Source organism: Habropoda laboriosa, unplaced genomic scaffold (genome assembly GCF_001263275.1).
Source record: "Habropoda laboriosa isolate 0110345459 unplaced genomic scaffold, ASM126327v1 scaffold214, whole genome shotgun sequence".
NCBI lineage: Eukaryota > Metazoa > Arthropoda > Insecta > Hymenoptera > Apidae > Habropoda > Habropoda laboriosa.
The window spans coordinates 199274-222826 of record NW_017100328.1 but is presented as its reverse complement, the minus strand read 5'-3'; the positions used below and the strand labels follow the sequence as shown (position 1 = coordinate 222826).

Below are 23553 nucleotides of genomic sequence, written 5' to 3'. Positions count from 1 at the left end.
ATATTACATACCTCGTTTCTCTTATTAATTTCGTCTTACGACTCTGCTCGCTCGCGATCCAACACACTCACTTCTATCTTCCAGGCCGTGGCTCTTGGATCGCCCTCTCTCACGATCTTGGCTCTTTCTGTTCCTTTATCTTACTCCATCTCCATCTCCGCACCGCTTTCTTTTCTCTCTCTCTCTCTCTCTCTCTCTCTCTCTCTCTCTCTAGAATCGTAACTCGATGTTGCGTGTAAATATTATGGAAAGTCCAAGGATACTTCAAGGGCTCTTCTCGGCTGCTCAACGTTCTAAGCAAATGTCCAAGTGGCACAGCAAATAATGCGCTACCGCTCCTGCCGTGGCAAATCCTTGTAGAAAGAGACGCAACCAAGTCCGTCAATCACGGTCAAAGGTCGCGTTAGACTTTTATAGTCTTTCGACTGTGCGACTCGTGCTATCTGCCTTGTTTAACTTTGTTTCGTTGGGGAATATTAAGAACAAACGAGATACCGTAAGGTAACAAATGATCGATCGATGCGTTTCATTTGAGGTTCAGTTTTTAGCGTTATTTTCAATGTTTCTCATGAAGATTGTTCAATTACTCAAGGAAAACATTTTGATTATATGGTAACATTATAAAGATAGAATCGTTACTTTATTCTTTTATTTTATTTATCACTTTTTAGTTTCGTAGTATTGGTTATTATAATTTTTTAACTTGACAAACGATCAAGTTTCTCACCGAGACTGTTCAAATTTCGAAAGGGAAATGTTCCGATTGCAAGGTAATATTATAATTGATTACCGTGTGAAGATAAAGATGGAATCTCAAATTTTTTAGCTTTGTTTCATTATACTTTTATTCTATTTATTAGAAGTTAGTTTCATAGTACGAGTGAAATAATTTCGAGTACAAACTCTAGTGTCTTTCATAAATTCGTGAAAAATAAAAATTAATATTTGTACACACGAGACAAAAAAGAAGAAGCTATAATCTTATCGTTCTAAGAATCGATTCGAAATTATAATCTTTCGGTTGCGTGTATTCGCGGAAAAGTGGAACGAAAATTTGTATCTGCCGCATCTGTAACTATGAAAACTTTCATCTTCTAAGCTTCAGAGCATAAAAATACTGAAATCGTTTTGCATTCGTGTTATTCAACTACTTCCACGAGCCCCGGAGGATAAGCGTTGCGGCTGCAATTATTATTGCATTCTGATGCACTCAGGTTCAGTCTCTCATTATTCGTGTGGAACTCTTAAAGTCGTTTCTTGTAATGCCTGTTCGTTATCCGCGGATATTAACTGCTTTCTTCACTTTATCTTTAATTATTCGCCATTATTATGGGACTGCTTAAAATGTAAGCGAAGGTATATCAAATTATTTTGTGAAATTTATCGTTGAACTTTTTCCTCTTTTGTCATTATTAAAGTACTGTGAAATTTTAGGTTTTTAATACATTTAACGTACAACCTGTTACAAATTAATAGAACTATTCTGAATTTTAACTTTTTTAACAATCAACTGGAAGTTCATAAAACAAAATATTAGTAGATACAATTTTAACGATAGTAATAGTGCTATTTTTCACGGTTTCTGTGAATTAAAATACAAGGTGGGCCACCTAATTATCTTCTCTACATAGCTATGGTGGTACGAGAAAATTTTTGTACGTAATTGAAATGGTTTCAAGGGGTGAATAAAATGGGAACAAATCTTTTTTTAAATGCCATTTTTTTTCAAGGTCATTTATGATTTTTTACACGAATGTATACATATATTCTTCTACAATTTGTTGTAGTAAATATGCATAATAATACGACCTTCGACCCCAAAAATTTTAAATCAAACGTGAAACTCCTTTCATTCTTTGCCATTTCTTCCATCAAAAAAATTTTTCTTCCACCTTACTCTCCCTTTGGAAGTATTTAAATTACCTATTAAATTTCTCGAACCACCGTAGCTAGAGAAGATAATTAAATGGCCTGTTTCACGTGGTCCACCCTGTATAATACGGCGTTGCAACGCTGGCAGAGCCATCGAATTCGAAGACGACAAATTGATGATGACATTCGGTCTTGAAGCGGTTAAAGTATAAAGGCGACACTGGTAGTTCACAAAGGATAATCCGTGGCAAGTCGTAAAGATTGCCCACTTAATTACGACTTAAATCTCTGGGAGGTCCTTTTCCTGTCAAAACTGTGGCCACTTAAAGCTTTTAACCTTTTACCGTCGAAGATGGAAATATTCCCAGTGAAAAGCCACCGCGAGCTACCTGTCCAATCCCTGGTAGGTCAATACCTGCGAATCTTGCGGAGGGTTTCGTTCTGTGGTTAGGTTTCTACAGGGAGAAGAAATGAAACGAAAGCTTTTGGACAGAATTGTAGAGAACGTTCTGTTATTTCAAATGGGTCGTATTATTTTCTGATTTTCAAACGAAATAACATTGCGAGAGAAGCGGAGAATAGAAGGAACTGCTCGTTTGATTTTTTCCAATATCGAAAAGATCGATGAAATGAGAAATACAATTGATAGCAGTTAATAGAAAAAATCAATACAACGGTTCGGAATCCAGTGCAAAACGGTGCATCTTCGTTTATCGAACAATTAATTTTTTTTAAGTGTGGATAGTACATCTTTTAGGTGAATTTTGGTATTATTTAAAGAAAATTTCATTATATTTGATAATCCGTGGTGCAGAAGTTATTACACTTACAAATCTATTTTAAAGCAAGATGATTGATGCTCGTTTTCGAGCCTATGAATCATTAGCGAGGTTTTAATTCGTTTTTATTACAGTTTTTACATTAAGATAACTGAAGTCTACTATTATGTAGTACTTTACTTTCCTCCTTAGCTTAATTGTCCTAACTAACGTTTGTAAACATCCGAGAAAAACAAAATTTTATAATCTACCACCGTCGGTAAAACAGTTGAGACGAATAAATTAAACTGTTGTTAGAGCCTTACAAAGTGTGCAACAAATTAGGCTGTTTTTAGTGCCCTACGAATTATACAATAAATTAGACTTTTCTTAGAGCTCCACATAGGAGATTCCTCGAAGATAGAACTTTGTTTTATAGCTGAAAAACGTGCGAAGTTCCAAAAATTTGAAAACACCTTAAGAAAAGAAAATTTGGTAGATCTAACATTTTATCTAAAGAGGACAGTACATTTCTAAGTACTATAGTTTAAATTATAAAATTCCACGATAATGTAACTTCAGAAAAACAGCTATTATCATACCGAACGTACCTACAGTAGATATTTTTCTGTTAATTTCCTACTTTTTTTCGTTCACCGACTGCGCAACAAACGGCACAGATTTCGCGTCGTTAAAAACAAAATTTTTACCTTAATTTCCTACTTTTTCCCCTCTACGTTCGCCGCATGCACAACAAACGCAGATTTCGCGTTAATACACGGTAAAAAAAAAGCCGTGTTACATGCAAACGAGACGAATCGGTCGGAATATTGTGACGGTAGCTCGTTCTTTTGGTATCAAACGTGTTGTGACTTATTCAAGGCTGTTTCAGAAGCATCGCGAGGATGGAAAGAAAAAAAATCCGACGATACGTAAGAATATAACGTGGCCGGTAGCAAGTATAATAGGCTGTATTACGTGTGTCGTCTATATCTTAGTATACAGTAACACGTAGCAATTACAGGTGACTGAGGTCAGTTTTAATACGACATTCGCGTGAGAGAAGAGTTCCAAAAATGATATGGTTCGCGAGCGGCGGCGGCACACTGTGTCTTCTTGCGTAATCCTTCTCTACAATACGCACAATACTACATCCTTCTCTTAGGCAAAGGTCCCGGCCACTGGGTATATATGTATTAATTTAGCCTACTCATTACGTATTGAGAGTCCTTATGGACGCTCAGCACTGGATATTACATGTCCGCGACCGTCGTAATCACCGTTTTACACACTTCCACACCAGAAGCAAGGTCGCGGCACTGTCTCGTGTGCGTGTGACTATTATAAAAATGAATTTCTTACCAATGTGCTGAACATTTTTCTAACTATACAGCCAGATAGCGTGTGAAGCTATAAATAAGTAGAGACAGATCTTGCAAGGGAACGTCTCGAGGTGACGATCACCCATTTTGATGAAATTCGACACTTATTTTTGTTTTTTTTCTTTAGATAGGCAATCTTTATGTAGGCAATACGTTCACAGTGAAGAATCGTCCCTCAAAGTTGGAGATAGTAAGTAAATATATTTGGTCTAATATCTCGAGAACTGTTAGAGACAGAGAGATAATGTAGGTTGACGAATTTTGTACCTATGGATACGTTATCGTTGCAGTTTTGCAAGTTTGGAAAATTTTTCTTTTTGTTACACGTATACATCTATAATAGTAATTACAGATCTTTCAACTTTTTTTTCTTTCGTAATGTACATTTTACATTTTTGATATGCACCTGTTCTGATCTTCTAATTAATAATTAAAGGTAGATTTGCCCATTCAATTGTTTACATTTAGGAAGAATTTGGACGAAGGAGAAAATAAGAGTCGATACTCGTTGATACTCTTTTCAATAAGAAAATTGTAAATATAGAATTAGATTAGGGTAAGGAAAATTGTAAAGATGTAAAGTTCTCATAATGCACATATTTTTGGTTTCACGAAATTAACGAATCGTCACAAGATTACCACGGAACTCGAGAGAAACCGAGAGTCTGTTCATAAAATCATGTCAATACTCGTAAATATTATTTTCCCTTGTGTAAAAGGATAACTATTATTAATTAGATTTCAAATGACGCAGAAATACACGGAGCATGGAAAATAAATGCAATAATCCCTTCATTATATTCCTCCAATGTGCAATCTATCTATCGAAGTATAGGTAAAACGGTTTTTTAATTATTGGAGGTCTTACACGAGCTATGTATATCCTTACATAATTACGTATAATTTGTATATACCTGAAAAACACCTTCGTCCACAACCAGATTCCAACATTCTGAACTAGCTTGATATTGTTGCTCGATGCTCTGCGAGTGAGACTTAAGGATAAACTGCTGCACGTCGTTCATGTGTGTCTGCTGCGTTGGAAAACCATTCGTTCGTTTGACAGTTTTGTCGCTCGGTGTTTCTTTTTTTTTTTTTTTCGATGTGCGAAATTAACGAAAGCAAGCACCACAAGTTAGAGGAAGCGAGATAGTCATCACACCAAGCGAATATTTTCTCTTCAAAGTTCTTACATCGCGATCGGTTCGCGGATAGCCTGTTTTAACTCTCCTGGGGGATCAATGTTCGCGTAACACTTAGTCCATTCAGAACAGAGTCATTCGTGCACAAAAATCTACACGCACTTTTATCAAAAAAGAAAACAAAAACAAACAAACGATAGAAGAAGATCCAAGTAAAACGAACAATATCCACAGTGTCCTTTCGTTTTCACCGTGCGAGATAACGAGAAACCAAGCAGCTTAACATGTAGAGTACATCAGTTCGTATCATGACAGGGTATATCACACATCCCGCTGTATTATTTCTACCAGCAAAAATGATTTCGCGAGATCCTCTCCAGTTCCTTCTTAACGACAAAAACACCGCACTTTTTCTTTAAATCCAGAACACTAAATCGTGTTCGACAGGACGAACTTGGGATTATCTAAGGACTTCCCTGTGCGAAGTAGCTTAAACTATGCGAAGTTTTTGCTATTTTTCTCTCTCCCTCTCTGTCTCTCTATTTCTCTTCTAGCCAGAGAGAGAAAAAACGGCGCGATGCGTTTTCCGCCTTGAAGGTCTGCGTTTATTTCGAACTGCGCGTAGTACGCGAGTGTTAGCCACGACCGCGTTGTCAGGAATACAACAACGCGATCGCGATCGCGCTCTCAGCAGGGATCATGGTAGGGATCTGCGACTTCTCCGATTGGCGGAACTTTTCAGGTGTATTTCTCCACGTGCATGCAAGTCCTGTGCACGTACGCATTGCGTCACGTTCGCCGGTCGTCGAGGACTATCTCGGTAGGTCATTGTCACGATCGTCCTCTCGTCTAACGACGTGACTTCTCTCGCGAAGAAGTACCGGCGCGAACGTTTTCTCGCCCGGATACCAGGCAAGTGGAAACATAGATGTAAAAACGTCCGGTCTGCGAATACAGTGGAAATATTTATTTTACCGAGAAGCTTACACACACACGTAGAGAGAGAGAGAGAGAGAACTGACCATCTTCTCAGCCGGCCGGCTTTTCTCTATGCAATATCCCCGCGTGTATTTCGATCTAAGCGACAGGCGTTTATTGCATTAACAGATCGTATCTCGGACAGACTCCGCGCATCTTATGTGTGTCAGTAGGTTCGAAGAAATGTGGTGGATGTTGGAAAATATAGTGCAACCTCGATTATCAAAATAACTATTTCTCTTTTGTGAGAACCTACGTGTTTCTCCTTTTTCCCGGACACTTGTGACGCGAGACTGAAATTTTTAGAAAATGTCTCAGTTGGTGCTTCGTATTTACCGTTTCAAGACCGATCGCTTAAGTATTGTAGAAAGTTGGACGTTTGAGAAAATATGAAATTCGACTAAATCGAAAAGTAACACGGTAGACTGAGCTGTGATGATATGAAAAGTAATCGAGGAGATTCAGCACTAATAATATGTAATGTAATCGAGGAGATTGAGCTGTAATAATAGGTAATGTCTGTGTTAGGTTGGGTATAGTTGGAAACGTTGCGAGATATAATGTTTTTTTTTATGAGATATCGAAGTATTCCACTGATCTGTAAGCTTCTCGGTGTCGTAGAGAGGACATTGCTAGATTTTAGTTACCTATTTATCTTCGTTCGATTTTCCATGTTTTTCTTCCTTTTTTTACTTCAGACCATTTTAAATACTCTTAATTATGGAAATGTATTACTTAAAATCGTTGGTACGCTGTAAATTCACCAATTCGATTTGTATAATTCTTTACTCTCATTTATATTTTGATTTTGAAATAAGATTCCTCGTTCAACTTTCAACGCTTTTCTTTCCCCTTTTTCTTTTACACCGTTTTAAGTACTCTTGATCATAGACCATCAATTCTGTTTGTCCAACTCTTTACTTTCATTTACATTTCATTTTACCTTAGCTTTAATTATTTTTATCCTTCTCTGTAATCGTACGTATTCTTTACATTACCTAATAATTACTATAATTTGCTTAGTTTCCAAAGAATTTTTCTGTTCATCGGTGTAAGTTTAGAACAGAACCATATGTAACAAAATTACAAACAGAAATATATTTTTTGTCGGTAATAAAGCGATCAAATTATCACTATTGTATTGTACAACAAAATAAGTTCGTATTGAATGCTAAAAGTGAAAACAGACTGTATGGAATAGGTACGAAGCGACTTTTTCGTGTCGGACACGTTCATTCGTTTAATCTCTTTATTGCCGTATTATGTTTTTATTCTTCTTCTTCTAAGTGAACTGTCTAACTAGTTAATATTCACGTTTTTTATTATGAAAACACTTTAGAAGGAAACTCGCGGTACAAGTGTGTCGAGTTGACGCGAAAAATAAGCGACAGATATAGTCAGTGACTGAATTTACACTCTGATTATTGAATAGTCTTTCCTCGAAAAAGAAAAACGTATCATCTCGAATGTACTTTTTATGCATCTCATTGTTTTAAATTTGTTCGATCTTTCGGCAGTCACGTAACTTTCGTTGTATTGTTACTAATATTAAGCAGTATTGTACGAATTTCGTGTTATGTCGTTGTGCATCGGAATTACAAAAGAGTAGTTTGTTTTTTCGTTTAAGTAGGTTAATTGTAACAACGAAATGCCGCGTGTCCACGAATTTCCTATTTTCATCAAATAATTCTTTCATATTTCATTCGTATTACTTGGACAAATGAAACTGAATGAAACATACAACTACTAACTTTTAAGAGTATGGTTCTCGGATTTGTCAATTTGTCAATATCTCGCTAGGCACCAAAATACGACAACAGTTACTTTTGTGGTACACAATCTGCGCGTGCTCTGTTTTCTGTATTATAGATCATGAAAAATAGCAAAAAAAAAAAAAAAAAAAATAGTTCACGAAACCATAACCGAAATATTTGCTAAAAATTCTCAAGGAGTTTGCAAAAAAGACATAGATTATGAAATACAAGTGTACGAGTAAGGATTTTATCTGAAAATTTAGACTCTTGAATATTTCCTCTTAAACATTAGATCTCAAATATCTTATCTGATTACAACACGCGGCACGTTAACTGTAGTGGAGCAATCGTAAATTCCCGGTAGCATGTTTGTAAGAACATTATGCATATTTACACGTTGGCAGTTTCAAACATATAAAGGTAAATCAAGGTGAGATTATTTAATACAAATCTGAATCGCTCATCGGGAATACTCGTACGGCTTGATTGTCTACACTCAGTCAAAAAAGTCTCTGTTCAACACATTAGAATTTATTTAGCGTTGTATAATTTCAACAGACGAGACAGTTAATAAATAATGTCTAGGTGATTTTATTTGGGAGCATAACATTCACTATTGAACTGATTTACATTAATTTGTTAACAGTTGAACTGAGGAGAAAGAACAATGTCACCGAAACTAGATGAAAAAGATTTCCTATCTAAGAATTCAGCAAAATGTCTGCAAACAAGGTTCCAAAGGCAAATACAAGTTATCTTCTTGTGTACAAACAAGTAGAAAAGACTCGAGTTACTCAAAATATATTTCCCACAATGGAGAATATCTATTTATTTATTTAAGCAATTTTGATGTCCATTCAGATTAATTTATATTTCTTTCCTTAATTATCAACAAATATAAATCATTTTTCTTCAGATTATTTTGCGTAAAATATCTATTTATATTTCTTTCCTCAATTACTAACAACTGTAAATTATTTTTCTTTTTTTTTCAGACTATTTTATATAAATTTACAACAAATGTAAATTATTTTTTTTCGTACCAATAGTAAATGTTACGTTTCTAAATAAAACAACGTGAATATCATTTACCTACTACATTGTCTATCAAAATTATACAACGCAAAACAAATTCTAACAAGGTGTACATACGGAGACTCTTTTACCTGAGTGTATCTCCTTTTGATCCAGCTTACTTAATATTCAATCCAGAGGTCACGACACTACCAGTTTTTCATACCGCGCAAGTGTAGCAGGTATTGCAGTAGGGACGGTTATCGTGATAACCTGGAGATAATAAAAATGAAGGTCGTGCATACCTGGAAGGAACGATGGTGTGGATGATGGGGATGATGAAACTGCGGTGTGTGAATCATGTCGCCGGTTTCAGGATCCTCGCACCTAGATGACTTCGCGACCTCGCCACTGCTCGAGCTGATAATAGCCGTTTCGCCCTCTGCACTCGTGGATTCTCCTCCGGTGCTATCTTCTTTCTTCTTCTTCACTTCCGGCTTCGTTTCCTATTTAACCAGCCGTCATATTATCATGTCGATGTCATGTACTTTCCTTAACCCTTTCGCTGCGGCAGATTTCAGTATTATGCAAAGATGAGGAGATAGCTAGCGATGGATACTTTGCTCGCACCGTCGAGCAATTTTCGCGTCGGTCGGTAATCACAATGCACGTGTCCCATTTCTAGGATTACGGCGGAAAACGGTGGACCTACGGTGATATGATCAAATCAGACTCGCATTCCTTTCGCTAGCCAACTCTTCTCAACTCTGCGTAGTAGGGTACCTGTCCGTTTCAGAGTAAAACTATCACGAGTTGCTCTCTTGAGAGTCAAATTTATTAGCGTATCGGGAGTGCTGGTGAAGAGCCGGACACCTAAATTTGAGAGTACTCTCGAGAGTAGCTATTGGACGATTGCAAAAGTTTGATTTGCTCGATTTGAAAGTAAAACACAAGCGGTGTGTACAAAGGCAGATTTCATTTGAAAATAAAACGAAACGAACAATTATTTGAAAATAAGACACAAGCGGGGTGTGCGCAATGGCACATTTCATTTGAAAATAGAAGACACAAGCGGTGCATCTTTCGATAGGAATGTAACGTGACGTTAAAGTAAATATTTGTGCCCAAGTGCGACAAGGTTTCCGCCACCTCTGAAAATTGGGCATGAACTTTTGCAATCATCGAGTATCTTAAAACAATTCTCAGATGGACAGGTAGTCTAAAGACGCTAGATTTGTAATCGCGATCGCAAAATCTTCTGCCTCTGGTGTTTTTAATATTTTAAGAACTTAAAAATTGATCGTTTATTAAATTAAGGTGGAAACGCGCAAAGAGCAAAAATAGAGAATGAAAGTAAGATGAAAGTGTGTCAAATGTCGCCAACAGTACCTAGATACACTGAAAAGAAATCTTCAAAATGTCTGTAGGCGCCAAGTGCACAGTGCGAGGAAATGTTTCAAAGAGACTATAAGCGCCAACAGCAGTGAAAGGGTTAACGACAAACAACTAAGATGCAGATGAAGCTGCTCAACGTGGAATATTTCACGTTTCTGAGTGCTTGTTTGGATTGATTCATTTTTCATCACGACTACTCCATCACTTACATCATGACCTTTCAAATAGATTGGCACAATTATGTACCAAACGTCAGAAAGAGTAAATGAAATAAATACTACAACTCCGACATTAAATCTCACAAAGAATAAATTAAATAAAAATTAGTGAAAAATCAATTCGATCATATTTCGTAACTGCTACCTACATTACAGCATGGACCAAAAGTCAAATTCTATCTCAACAGAAATGGTTTAATTTATGTCTCTTCCTAATCTTCCATTCTGTATATAAATCATTCCATGTGCACTTCATTAACCCTTTGCCTTGTAATAACGAGACAGACTCATGGCACAGATTTTGGTCGAAATGTGTAGAAAACATTAGTAACAAAAATTGATTTTATTTCTAACTTTGGTTTTAATTTACGAAACCGAGGATTACCGAATGTAATTTATAATTGAGTATTTTTTTTTTTTTTTAATTAATACAGTAGTGAAATAGTGAATATTTGACGCTTAGGTGCACAGCCAGCAAAGAAATCATACGTGAAGGGGTTAAAATAGTACCAGACAAATTTGGTCCACTCTGTATGTGATACAACATATAACTTGTAAGATAATCGTAAATAAATATCAGACAAACCTCTGATTGAGTTTCATCGAGGCCAACCAATTGTAGCGCCTCTTCGAGATTGAATCCGTCGGGAAGGCCCAGAGTATCGTTGTTGAGTAGACCTTCGACGGCTGCGCTTCCTAAGAGACTACCTCCGAGTAAGTCTGAAGGGAAGTCATTCTCGAGCTCTAATGTGCCGGTTAATCCCAAAGAATCATCTGTTAATCCAGCCAACGGATGATTGTTTAAATCCAAAGACGCGTCTGCAAGAAGCTGATCTTCCTCTTCGATCGTGTTATTTTCACTTTCTTCTTGATTGCCAGAACTGAGAATATATTCACCTGTAATACACGCGCGTAATTCAACTAGAACGGAGTTTTACAAAAAAGCAGAACGTACAAAAAGATTATCGTTGAAACGTTGAAAAATGAAGAAGAGGAGAAGAGAAAAAGAAGAGGAAGAAGGTTGAAATTACTCTTAAAGTCTCAACCTTTGGCATCTTAATAACAACATATTGTTGGCTGACTTATAGAAAGGAATGCACGCGATGAAATTATCGGTTGATGAAACCTAAGTAACCGTAAACAGGTTCGCGTGTCCGAGTACGATTCTTGAGGATCATTTAAAACTATTTAATTACTCGCAAGATTGTACCTTGCGGGACAGATTGCGTTCTTCAACCGTCAGCTATTGCATTCTGCTATTTTTACATTACACGTTGACAACTATAATTTATTCCGCGTACTATCATTCGTATTTAGCAGTCGGTAATGTAATCTCGAAACGAGAGAGAGAGAGAGAGAGAGAGAAAAAAGAAATACGTTCGATGGAAGGCCGCCGTTAAAGAAGTGCACTATTTCGTTTGTTAAATTCCAAGTCACGATACTGTTCGTCGAATCGAACTAACATTACTCCGTTCGACCATAATTAAAACGTTCTCTACACAACTTTTCACGACACGAGACGTATATTAGATCACAAAAAGTTTGTTACACGGATATTCCGTGCAAAGATTGTATTCCTTTTGTATGCTCTCGTCACAATTCCCTATTGTACACAAAATTCACTAAAACACACGCAAACACGAAAGCACAAATTTAATCGTCCATCGTTTGTTCGATCAGGAGGTTTCTATTAAAAATCCACCACACTATAGTTACGTTGTAACTGGTTGTACGAATTCGTGAAAAGGGATGAAAAATAATAATCATCCTTAGGATGATACGAACAAATCAAATTCACTGTGACTCAACTAAAGCTGTGTTCGCTTCAAGGCGTAGCCACTCGAGAACTGACTACAGCCGACGGACAGGTCAAATTTCGGAGGAGGGATAGGAAAGGAAAAAATGTAACTAATTGGGGGACAAAGGGGTGTTGTTGAAGATCCACCTGCTGGTTTGAACAACCCCCGAATGTTCCCGCCCCATGGCCAATCGCGCGTTCCCGTTTCTACCCTACTTCAGCCCTTACGCACGCTCCGAACGTCTTCGCTAGACCATTTGCCTCACCGTCGCTCTCCGAAATGCGTAACGCATCGTCCAAGTACTCGCTTACGATGTGTACAATGTCCTACGTCTCTTTGTTATCAAGTTCTTTCGTTTAAATGTCGAGGAAAAATCGAATAGACAGACGTTGTTGAAAATGAGAAATTTTACTTTTTCCATTTGTTTCTTGGGTAAGAATGCGATTTATTCAAGTTTGCGTATCAATTTTCGATATTGTTTTGTTAACCCTTTCGCTACGAAGGGCGTATACAGACACATATCTACTACTTAATTTGGTCGAATTAAAATGACAACTTTTTCTTTACTTTTATTTTTTTTAGGCAAGAATGCAGCTTATTAAGTTTTGTTTGGTAATTTTCAATATTTGTTATCCCTTTCGCTATGACGGGCGTGTAACAGGGTGCGGCTGAAAGTATTGTACAAGCTTGCAAGAGGTGATTCCTCACGCAAAAGTAAATAATAATTGTAGGATAAAATTTGTTCATCCAGGTCTTAGTTTCTGAGAAAATCAGGTTTGAAAATCCATTGGGTACGTTTGTATAGGTAAAGACACCAGTTTCAACAGTTCCTTAATTGATAAAATTTTGTTTTTCTACTTTCTTTTACCTAGTAACTCGTTAAAGCCACGTATACATTGTATACAAACGAACAAGGGAACATCCCGAAGTGATAATCACCGATATTAATGAAACTTTTGTATATGGTAGTACCGAAAAATCGTCCCCATCGAAGCAGTGAAAATCGTCTTCAAAGATGAGGGTAACGAATATATTTAGACAAAACTATTTATTATTTGTTATTTTTCAAATTTGTTGCTGAAAAACACAAAATTCGTCAATTTACACGATTTCTCCATCTCCAGTAGTTTTCGAGATATTAGATTAAATATTTCTCCCCTTCACTGTGGACGATTGTTTATATAAAAGAACACGTATCGAATATTTTTTTGAGATCTACTATATTCCAAGGTTTCATCAAAATCGGAGATTATCACTTCGAGATGTTCCCTTGTTAGCTATGCAAATATTTAGTGCAAACCCACGCACAGATCTTCAAACCTGATTTTCTCAAAAACTAAGCCTCGTTTGAAAAAATTTTATTCCACATTTTTTACTTATTTTTGCATAAGAAATCACATTCTTCTCGCTTGTACAATACTTTCAGCCGCATCTCGTATATAAAGTATAGATCTGTAAAAGCGGTCGCTGATTTACGATGAGCGTACACATACGCCCATCTAATCCAGAGAATTTATCACATTTATTTTCACACTTGACAAATAAAATATCGTCGCCGACTGGAAAGTCAGGCAAGACCAGAATGCAGCAGAGATTCGACCATCACTAAACAGTCGATTTTCAATCACACGTATCTTTATTTTCACGCCAGCGTTGAATAATAACTGTTTCGTCCGGTACACAGCCAGCGAGCACTTTTTGTCTCAAGCGTGCCGTAGCGAAAGGGTTAATTAACAAAAAATGCAAATTTCACAGTTGGTCCCATTACTTTTATAGAATATGTGTTTTCGAGGAATAGAAGAACGAACATCGAGATTACATCTATCGAAATAAAAACTTTAAGGTATACACTTAATGGCCTGCCGCTGTTCGAGTATTCGGTTAGCAAGTTGAATATTTAGCAGCGGAGCAAAATTTACACAGAGAAGCTATTTTACTCTAATTACTCTTGTTTTGACGCGTAAAAGGAAAAAAAAAAAGGAAGAAGAAGAAGGAAATGGAAATTACGACGAAGCTACAAATTTCGACAGATGAAATCGTCTTTTCCTTTTTTCCTCGCGAGGTGATGTTATTAGAGATAATAATCTCATAAAATAATAATTCTTTGAAGGTTGTTCGAATGCGGACAGGTCGGCTGAACTGAACGACAGACGGGTCGGCAAAAAAAGAGGAGGCTTTTCGTTTTTCTGCCGGTCATGAGTGCGGTACCTTGAGAAAGAAGATCGCACCTTTAGGATGGCTATTACATTAACGAGTAGTGGCGGCCATTGTCTGGCCCAAATGCGGGGTCGACCGCGCTATAATGGCCGCCTATAATTTGGAAAGTCAGGGCACTCCCTTCTATAGATTGAACGCTGCTTTTTTCAAATTTAAACAAAAGTACCACCAATTTCGAAGTCGGTAAATAGTGACACAAATTCGTAATAATTCATTTAATTTCGAAGATATTTGGTGGGAGATAATTTTCCACCTTACGATCATTCGCAAAGTTAACATTGTGTTATACTGAATTGTATTGAAAAAGACTACAAATTAAACAGGGAAATTACAGGTTTGTCGTTTTAATTGAACCCTTTAAAACTCCATGTGACTTGAAAGTTACATATCTATTTGTCTATATTTTATTTGTTTATACTATTATACTATTGAATTTTTTGTAATAATTATTAATTCTTAGTTTTCAGTACTTTTAAGGGTGTAAAATTGTAATCACTGTAATTTTTCTAGAAAAATTTGGTTATCGAGGGTTAAACAAAAGTATAGAAAACGTAACTACGGAATTTCGAAGTTAATAAATAGTGACACAAATTCACAATAATTTAATTAATTTTGAACAAACGTGGTAGAACAAAACTGTGAATTTTACGGTCATTTGCAAAGTTCAAATTGTGATATTAAACGCTATTTCAAAAACTGTGAATTAAACAGGAAAATTACAATCCTATCTATCGTCGTTACAAAAATTTGGTAGAACAAAATTTCTCTCTTTATGCATTACTCATTTTCCACTCTACGATAATTTGCAAACTTAAAATTTCGATATTAAATTGTATTAAAAAAAATAATTTGCCAACTTATCGAGATTAACAGAAGTATTCCACAACAGTCTGATCAAAATTAAGCTACTTTTCCATTCGACTTCCGGTGATTCTACTAACGTTATAAAGAATAAAAATATTTTCCAATATTTTTGCAACAGATTGAAATTTATCTATATTATCAACGAAACACTTTGCAGCTAACATTTCGGGATTGTCGCGCATTGTTAAGAAAACGCGGAGCGAAAAAAGGAACGTCTTTTAGGGGAGGGAATATCTTCGCCCGTTTAAATCCGCCGCAAGGGAATTTGCTTGATCACGGCGCGTTTAATGACGTGGTTCTCAGTTTTCTTCGATTCCACGGTTTCTTTGAACCGGTGGTCGGATTTCTCTACAAGCGCAGAGGAACGTCGACAGATCATTTCTCACATTTCGCGCGCGTCTAACGATCATTTTCTTTCCCCTCCGCTACCCCTCTCTCTCCACCGTTGTCCTTCTTCTTCTTCGGATAATAATTCTTGCGTTACTCGACAAAATTTTTCGACCAGTGGCCCTTTTGGGTTGAACATCAAAAAGGTACCAGGGCGCATTCGTGCCTCTAATACCGTATATCCACTTCCTAGAGGCTCTTACACGAACGCGTTCCAATACAGAATAGAGAGAATCCTACGATACGAATGCGCCACCACGATTGTCCTATTGCCGAATGACAAATATATCAAGGGAAATCTCTCGTTTGTAGGTTTGGTGAAAAGGGTGCCACAAATGGTCGATACCCACGACACGCTTCCAACAAACACTGTTTGATGTCTCATTTCTCCGTTTGCTTAGTGGACGTACGAATTCTGCGTTCACCTGGTGTGAAAATAAACAGCCGAACTTGTAAGCACCGTTACCGATTCTTATTTCTCGATCATCGATCGTTGTTGTTCGTCGCCGACAGGATATTTATCGAGTTTCTTTTACCAGGATGTATCGATCGGACAAGGTGAATCGTCTAAATCTCGTTCAATAATTACGAGGAATCGTAATTAACCACTTGCCTTATGATTTTTTTCATCGTTGAATATACAAGTGTTCGTTATTTACCGTTTTAATACCGCGTCAGGTAGCAAAAACTAAAATACTGCACACTAAGATGGAATTAAAATTCATTTTTCTTGTTAATATATATTACTTTTGTCGCACATTGAATATAATCTGTGACAAGAGTTTGGCTCGGTGTTACAAGGCAAGGGGTTAAAACGAGAAGATGCAAATTTCACAGTTGATTCTGTTACTTTTCGTGAAAAAGGAGAATAACTTCGAGGTTACATCTACTGAAGTAGAAACTTTGCTTAGTGACCACCGTGTTTCGAGTATGACAAGTATCTTTTTGGGGCAGAATGGAAATTCTATTAATTATGGGAATGGAATGATACTAACAGAACGTGAAACTTGTTTGAAAAAATGATACGTTGGTTCCAACATTAAAGTGATTATGAAGAGAAGCAAACTTAATTTACTGATCACAAGGAATTGTGTTTTAGGTAATAATAAGTATCTTTTGGGTTAATATCGTAAGCTGAACTTAGGTTCTATAAAACATGAGAATAGGACAATGCTAGCAGAGTATGAAACGTTGGATCCTATATTAAACCGATTGTAAAAACAAGCTTGGAAAGCAGATAAATATCGCTATTTTAATTTTCAAATTTCACTTCGAATCAATAAGATGAACCGTTATACATTCGATTCAGTTTTTTATTACTACACTCAATAACTAAGATATGTGGTGATATGAAGAAGGAATAAAGTGGAATTTTTAATATTTCACGTATGATTTAAATTTAAATTGAATTCGAAAAAGTCAACTTATTTGCTATTTCTCAAAGTAGTTTATCCGCGCATCTGCGGCCGTCGCGACGTCTAAACGGCACCTTCCGAGTTACGCGTAAATTGCAACCTATTTGCAATAGTTTTCTTACTGTAAACATAGCGCAAAATCCAACGAAATTTATAGAATGCTGTGTTACGAACTCTCCATAAGATCTGAAACGCCTGTTGCCGTGCAGACAATTCTGGCACATTACACTTCGAACAATCTCGTTTCTTATAAAACCATTTATCCGCGAGTTTTCTTATAAACAAATGATATCTCTATAATCGTACCTCAAAGAATGCAATCCGTAATACAGGAGTAATCCACAGTGTGACTAATAAGTACCGAGCACAATGCATCACAGTTTTACATTACAAAGTCACTGAACTGCTCGTAATTACAGTGTATCGCACGTCGCGAACTATTCGCACTATTCACATCACTTATAAATAACAATAAAGAGCCATAGGTGTGTAGCAGTGTCCCAGTATTATCCAAACGAAGCCTGCAAACATCTCATACAGTTCGATTACACTTCGTAGCAAAGAAACGAGAAACCTCTCCTATCGGTGCGATCCGCGAAGACGATTGAAAAATCTCTCCAACGTGAGAGAAGAATCGAGGACGTTGAAATGAGAAACCAAAAGAAAAAAAAAAAAGAAGAAGGTCGCTGTAATTTCGCGCAAGAAGAACAGAGACCGACGGGAAACTTCCGCGGTATCTCAAACGAAGCTAATATTCGAGGTAACTCTTTCTCATGGTAACGCGATCATCGTGGTTTCTCGGTGATACAGTTCGATTTTCGAGAGGAATCATAACAGCCAGTACCGGCAGATGATTTTGATGCAGGCACAGCATGGAGTCGACTGATAGTCTATCGCGTAGCAAGGCATTGCCTAACCATGGTCAGGACAAGTATTGTGCCAAGCGACGGGTTCTCCGTTAAAAAACGGACCAATCACGACGGGGTTGGCTGTTATTCCAATATGGCTGCCAGACAATGCGCGCTAGAGGTCTGGAGAGAAGGGAAGGAAGGTCTCTACCCATAATGCCATTCTCCGACTCCCCACTGTGAGGAGGGAGCGTATAGTGAGTCTTGATCGGTCGACATTGCGCGTACGAGCTTAGCCAGGGGTGCATCCTCCTAGGACATAGCCCCGAGTCATTGTCCTTCGGCTTTCGCGCTTACAAAAATCTGTATCGATACCGCGAGAGATGGTTCGAGAGCAATTTAACCGTTTCAAATTTCGTTTATGATATCTAGGAGAATGAAATTTACGAACGGAACTGTTCTTTTTTTTTTTATGATTATTTACGCCGTTACTGGCGCGCATAAATGCATTCTCAAAGGAGTACTCTGGTTTCGAGCGCCATCTTTTAAGCAATTTTTAAGATTTTTTTTTTTTAGAAGAATTATTCAACTTTTTGTGGGTATTTGAAATACGTGATACGTTTTGTTGAAGTAAAACTATAGTTTGTTTTATAGAGTGTGCTTTGCAGAAAGCTGTGTTGACTGTTTACATGATCTCGGGACGTCTGCATGATCTAAGATAAAAAAATGAGGAAGAATCTTAGTTGGTATAAATTTGGCTATGGTTCGAACCAAAATGAAATAGAAATATTGATTATTCACAAAGTGGCAGAATTTTGAATTTAGATCATCGATTTTTTTCGTGTTCTGCCGCCTTTAGCACGGTAAATGAACTTGGCTTCTGATTTTACATTCATTTAAAAGGAAGAAATACTCGATTATATTAATTACATTGTATACACAGTATTATACCTCACAAAAGTAAAATTAAACATTAACAATAAACAAGTAAACCTAAGTGAACTATTTAAAAGGATAATCCTGTGTACCTACAAACATAAATAGATTATGCTAGGCGCTACGCCTTATAATAATAACAATATTAATAATAAACATCGTTATGGTATTTTATGCGATTTCTCGAAGTTTCTTCGTATACTCGTAAATTTGACACTTGGAAAAAGATTTTCGCGCACTCGTGTAAGTGTATTTATTCGGTGTCCTGATGGTGACCTAGCGATTCCCAGTGCCAACCGGTAGGTTAGACTCGACAGACGATAAAAGCTGTAAACCACTGCTGTTAAGATGCTATCTAAATCCTGTCAAATGCCTGTTCTATCGATACCCTTTATTCTTGTGTCGTCACTCTTATTCGAACTCTATCGAGATTCCTCCGGATATATCAGATTAATTTTATAATTACCATTGATACAGTCTAACTGAAGATAACAAGTACCGCGTGTATTAGATGTGTTAGGAATTGAGTGTGCTTTATATATGACAGAAACGAAGGTAACGCATTTTCACTGTTGTAACTTGTCGCATATTTTCAAAGATTGATTTTGGAGCCTAGGTAGATTTTTAAAATTGATATATAAAATTTTAGATCGTATTAAGGATGTATCTCTTATTGAAGATAAAAGCATAAATGTCGGTTGAATGAAGTAGTTTAAAATTGATATGAAAGCTTAGTTACAACATGGGTACCTACAAATCTTACACGAAATTGATTCCTCAAATCTTTCGCACAGAAAGAGGCGAAATTTGATCAAAATATTTTGTAGTTTTAATTATTAGGAATGAACTGTTCTGTATTCAAGATTTTATAACGATCACAGTTTTCTCTTGATTTTTCAGTTAGCTAATACGTATATCCTCTCATTAATTTTCATAGTTACGTTCATGCACTTTTATACACAATTTTTCTTCTTTTTCTACGCAATTTCTCTACAGTCTCCAACAATTTTGCTTTCATTCGCATATTTATTTGAAAGTAACGAAAGATTAATTCCACTTTTCAATTTCTAAGCTTCCACGAGTACCTTTCAATTTCTAATTTTCCACGAGTATCTTTAAACTTCACAGCTTGAAATTTCGAATTTTCCACGAATCCGTGACTGTAAAAAGTATACCCACAAAAAATTCCCCAAAACGTAAAGACGCGTTCAATTAAACGTACACAGTTCCTTGCGAAATACCGTCAATTCAGAGAAGCCGAAAGAAAAAGGTCGGTCGTGAATGGTAAATACAATTGCGGAGCATTTGATTTATTAATCAATAAGTGCAAATCATTGTATTCCTTGGCGAACTATTCTGTGTAAGCGAAATGCGATCATTGATAAAAGTATAACGTAACAATGCGTGCTCGATCTTCTGGAACGTTCGTGGAAGGACGAAGTTTAGGACACCCTCTGTATGCGATAAATAATAGTGGCTGCATGAACTTGTACTTTTCCAACATCGTGGTTCGTCCCGCAATATGGACTGATAGATACGATCGCGGTCTTTGACTTTTTCTATTTCCTTGCAAAATGAATGTGCGGCTTCTGTTCTATGCGAATGTTGCAGATACGGATCAATTTTTCGCTAATTCGCAGTAGTCATTTGAAATTATCGCAAACAGCAGTATACACTTTTTAATACCTTCCAGTAAATTATTATTATAAAGTGTTACTTTTGCAAAAATTACACTTCAACGAGAAATTACATAATTATTACTATTCGTAAACGACGACACGGTATGAGGAAGAATTCACCATAACATTGTCCTGTTTTATAATTTCCACGAATGTAGCTAACGTTCAATTGATCAATTGAACTAGGATAGTAGATAAGGACTTTGAGAAAGAATAAAATAAAACAGACTGACGTAGAAAGCACGAATAAAATTTTTCTATATTATTTAATAACTTAATTTCTTTACTTAAATTCACAACAACGTTACTACGTTAACAACGTAACTTTGAACAACGTTACAAAGTTAATATTTTCGCGAAGTACTGAAATACCTAAGTTCCATCGAATAGTATAATAAATAGCAGTTCTGTGATACTTGCGCTGGAAAAAAAAAATGAACTCCTGCAATCTCGGGCATATTTTCACTTTCGTATTACCTTATCTTACGTATGTATGAATGCATTTACGCACATGGCGGTGATATAACGAAAAGCTTATCAAGTTACAGAAATCATTTGCACATATTAACACATTACGATTATACGGTTGTACAGAATATATAAATGCGATGTTTTCTGTAAAATTTCGAAAATTTTGATTCAAACATTTTTTCATCCGTTACGTCTGCTCTTTAATTCTGTCAGCTCTACGCAATATGTCGGCGTTTTTCATAGTCTGCGTTTACATAATGCTTTTACCCTTTGTTTTTTCGCTCCTACCATCGCAATTTATGTAATACACGTATATGATATACTTGCTATGCCGACGTGCTTGCTATATTACCATTAAATAAACGTTCAATCTCGCCTATCTCACCGTTAGGTCGTATAATATGAAATGTCGGATTGAAATGTCACGTTCGCTTCGACTGGCGCCTAATAGGTACGAACCCTTAGATCTCTCAGCAGTAACTTAACAAGAATTGTGCGAACTTTGAGTTAACACGAAAAAACCTGGAATTTTTCAACACTCGACTAACCACTTCAGCGATCAATTTGCGAATGATTAAAAATCTAATATTACGGATTACGAGAGTTAATAGTTAAGTCTTTGGATTGTGAGAGAAATGTCGAGTACTCTTGTGCGCTGTAAAGTGTTCGTACTTCTTGTATTTCACATTAATATCAGTAAACATACATTATCTGACTTAGATTGCTAATTTAAGTATAGTAGGCATATTCAGCTTTAAAAGTTTCATCGTACAACAGAAATATGAAAACACAGTAGTATGTACCATATACAGGGTGATTCGATAACTGTAATATTAGCACTTAATTATTTACGAAGTGGTGAATATTGTCGAATCAATTTTAGACCGAATATTACACTACTTAGAAATAAATAAGTATGGCACATAGGTATCGCTTCTTTCACATATTATTATATCTTTTATTGTATTATATCAATTTTTGAAAATATTATAATAATCTAGAAGTTTAATTGTATTAGAAAGAAAAATAACGAGTACCCTTTATACTTTGGTATCACCCAATTTAGTAACAATTATTGGATCACTCTGTATAACTCTTGTTGATCACAAATATACAATACATTTAGTAGGCCATGTGATAGTCATTCCTGGGTAACAATTTTTGTGGGAAAAGTTTTTCTTTAGGTATCATTATAGTCTCGAAAGTAACTGTATAATAACAGTTATTGGATCACCCTGTGTAACTTCCATTAATCACAAATATATAATATATTTAGTAGATCATCTGACAGTCACTCTTGGGCCCAAAAATTGTTGTGGGAAAAACTTTTCTTATTGTCTCGGAAGTACGCCAAGTACGTTCAGTGGGCCAAAACAATGTTTACAGGAACAATTTTCTCACCACGTATTATAGCCTCTGAAGTAACTCTACAACAACAGTTATTGTATCGCCCTATATAACTGCCGAGATTTTGAAGAAGTGATCGAGTTGAATTGTTTGGAGTGCTACTGTTGATAATATCAAGGCGCCATACATGATCCACCGATGCACAAGATTCTCTAAATGGGGTTAGAGACCTAGTTAACACCTCGTACACACCAGTCATTCTAGATGTCAAGTTAGCCATCAATGAGCACTGTTGCCACCTCATACTATGACGTTTGCTCTTTGTGTCTAGCTTGCACTTTTCGTTGACCACGCGATCACGACAAGAGCGACGGTAGTCCAGTCATGCTTAGAAGGTACATTTTTCTTCTTTCCACATCCGAAAGGTTCTTCTTTGATCGTGTCTACTTCCATAACTGTTCCTCTCTTTACTCCTGTTCACTCTATCTGTTACGAACCAACGTAACATCCAGTTCCCTCCTTGCAGAAAATTCTGATACACACAGCGTCTCCCACCGATATTCGAACACTCTTTGTAACGGTATAACTTTTTCAGAATTGGACCTAACGACTTGAGTTTTTCTGAGAAGTTAGAAGAAATGGCGCACTAGACGACGTGTACAAAAAATTTGGAAAAAATTGCAATTTGTGGGAATCGCGAAGAAAATTGTAAAGGTCACTGTTCACAACTCTTTTATCTGAGCACGTGATGAAACTTTGACAAATACGTTTTGCAGATTTATGTCAATTATACACATGCTGAAAATTTCATCGAGAGATTTTTCGTTGATAGGCAAGATATGATCTTTCACTTGGCGAAGTGAAAATTGAGAAGATCAGAGGAGAAATAGTACCGATGTGTACCTTGAATGAAACACTTCGATGTTGTGTGTTTCATTCACGAGTATAAATCCTCGCCCAGTGGATGCATGGTCATTTTGACCTCGTTCTGCCTATCGTTGTAATTCAGCGTTTAGAAGTCGGTAAATAACTTTCCTTCAATGGTTCTGTATAAGATTTGACAAATTAGTTATCAAA

General features: G+C 36.5%; 1 protein-coding gene across 6 annotated transcripts in view; it reads right to left on the bottom strand.

Annotated features, from left to right (window-relative positions):
* Positions 1-23553, bottom strand: part of LOC108574426 (segmentation protein cap'n'collar) — a 130397-nt gene that overhangs the window by 40987 nt on the left and 65857 nt on the right. For all 6 annotated transcript variants that reach the window (XM_017937013.1, XM_017937016.1, XM_017937012.1 and 3 more), the window contains exons 4-5: positions 11100-11410; positions 9206-9406 (exon numbers count right to left, since the gene is read on the bottom strand). In XM_017937013.1, coding sequence (XP_017792502.1) covers positions 9206-9406; positions 11100-11410 — 512 coding nt within the window. The remainder of the gene's footprint in view (positions 1-9205; positions 9407-11099; positions 11411-23553) is intronic.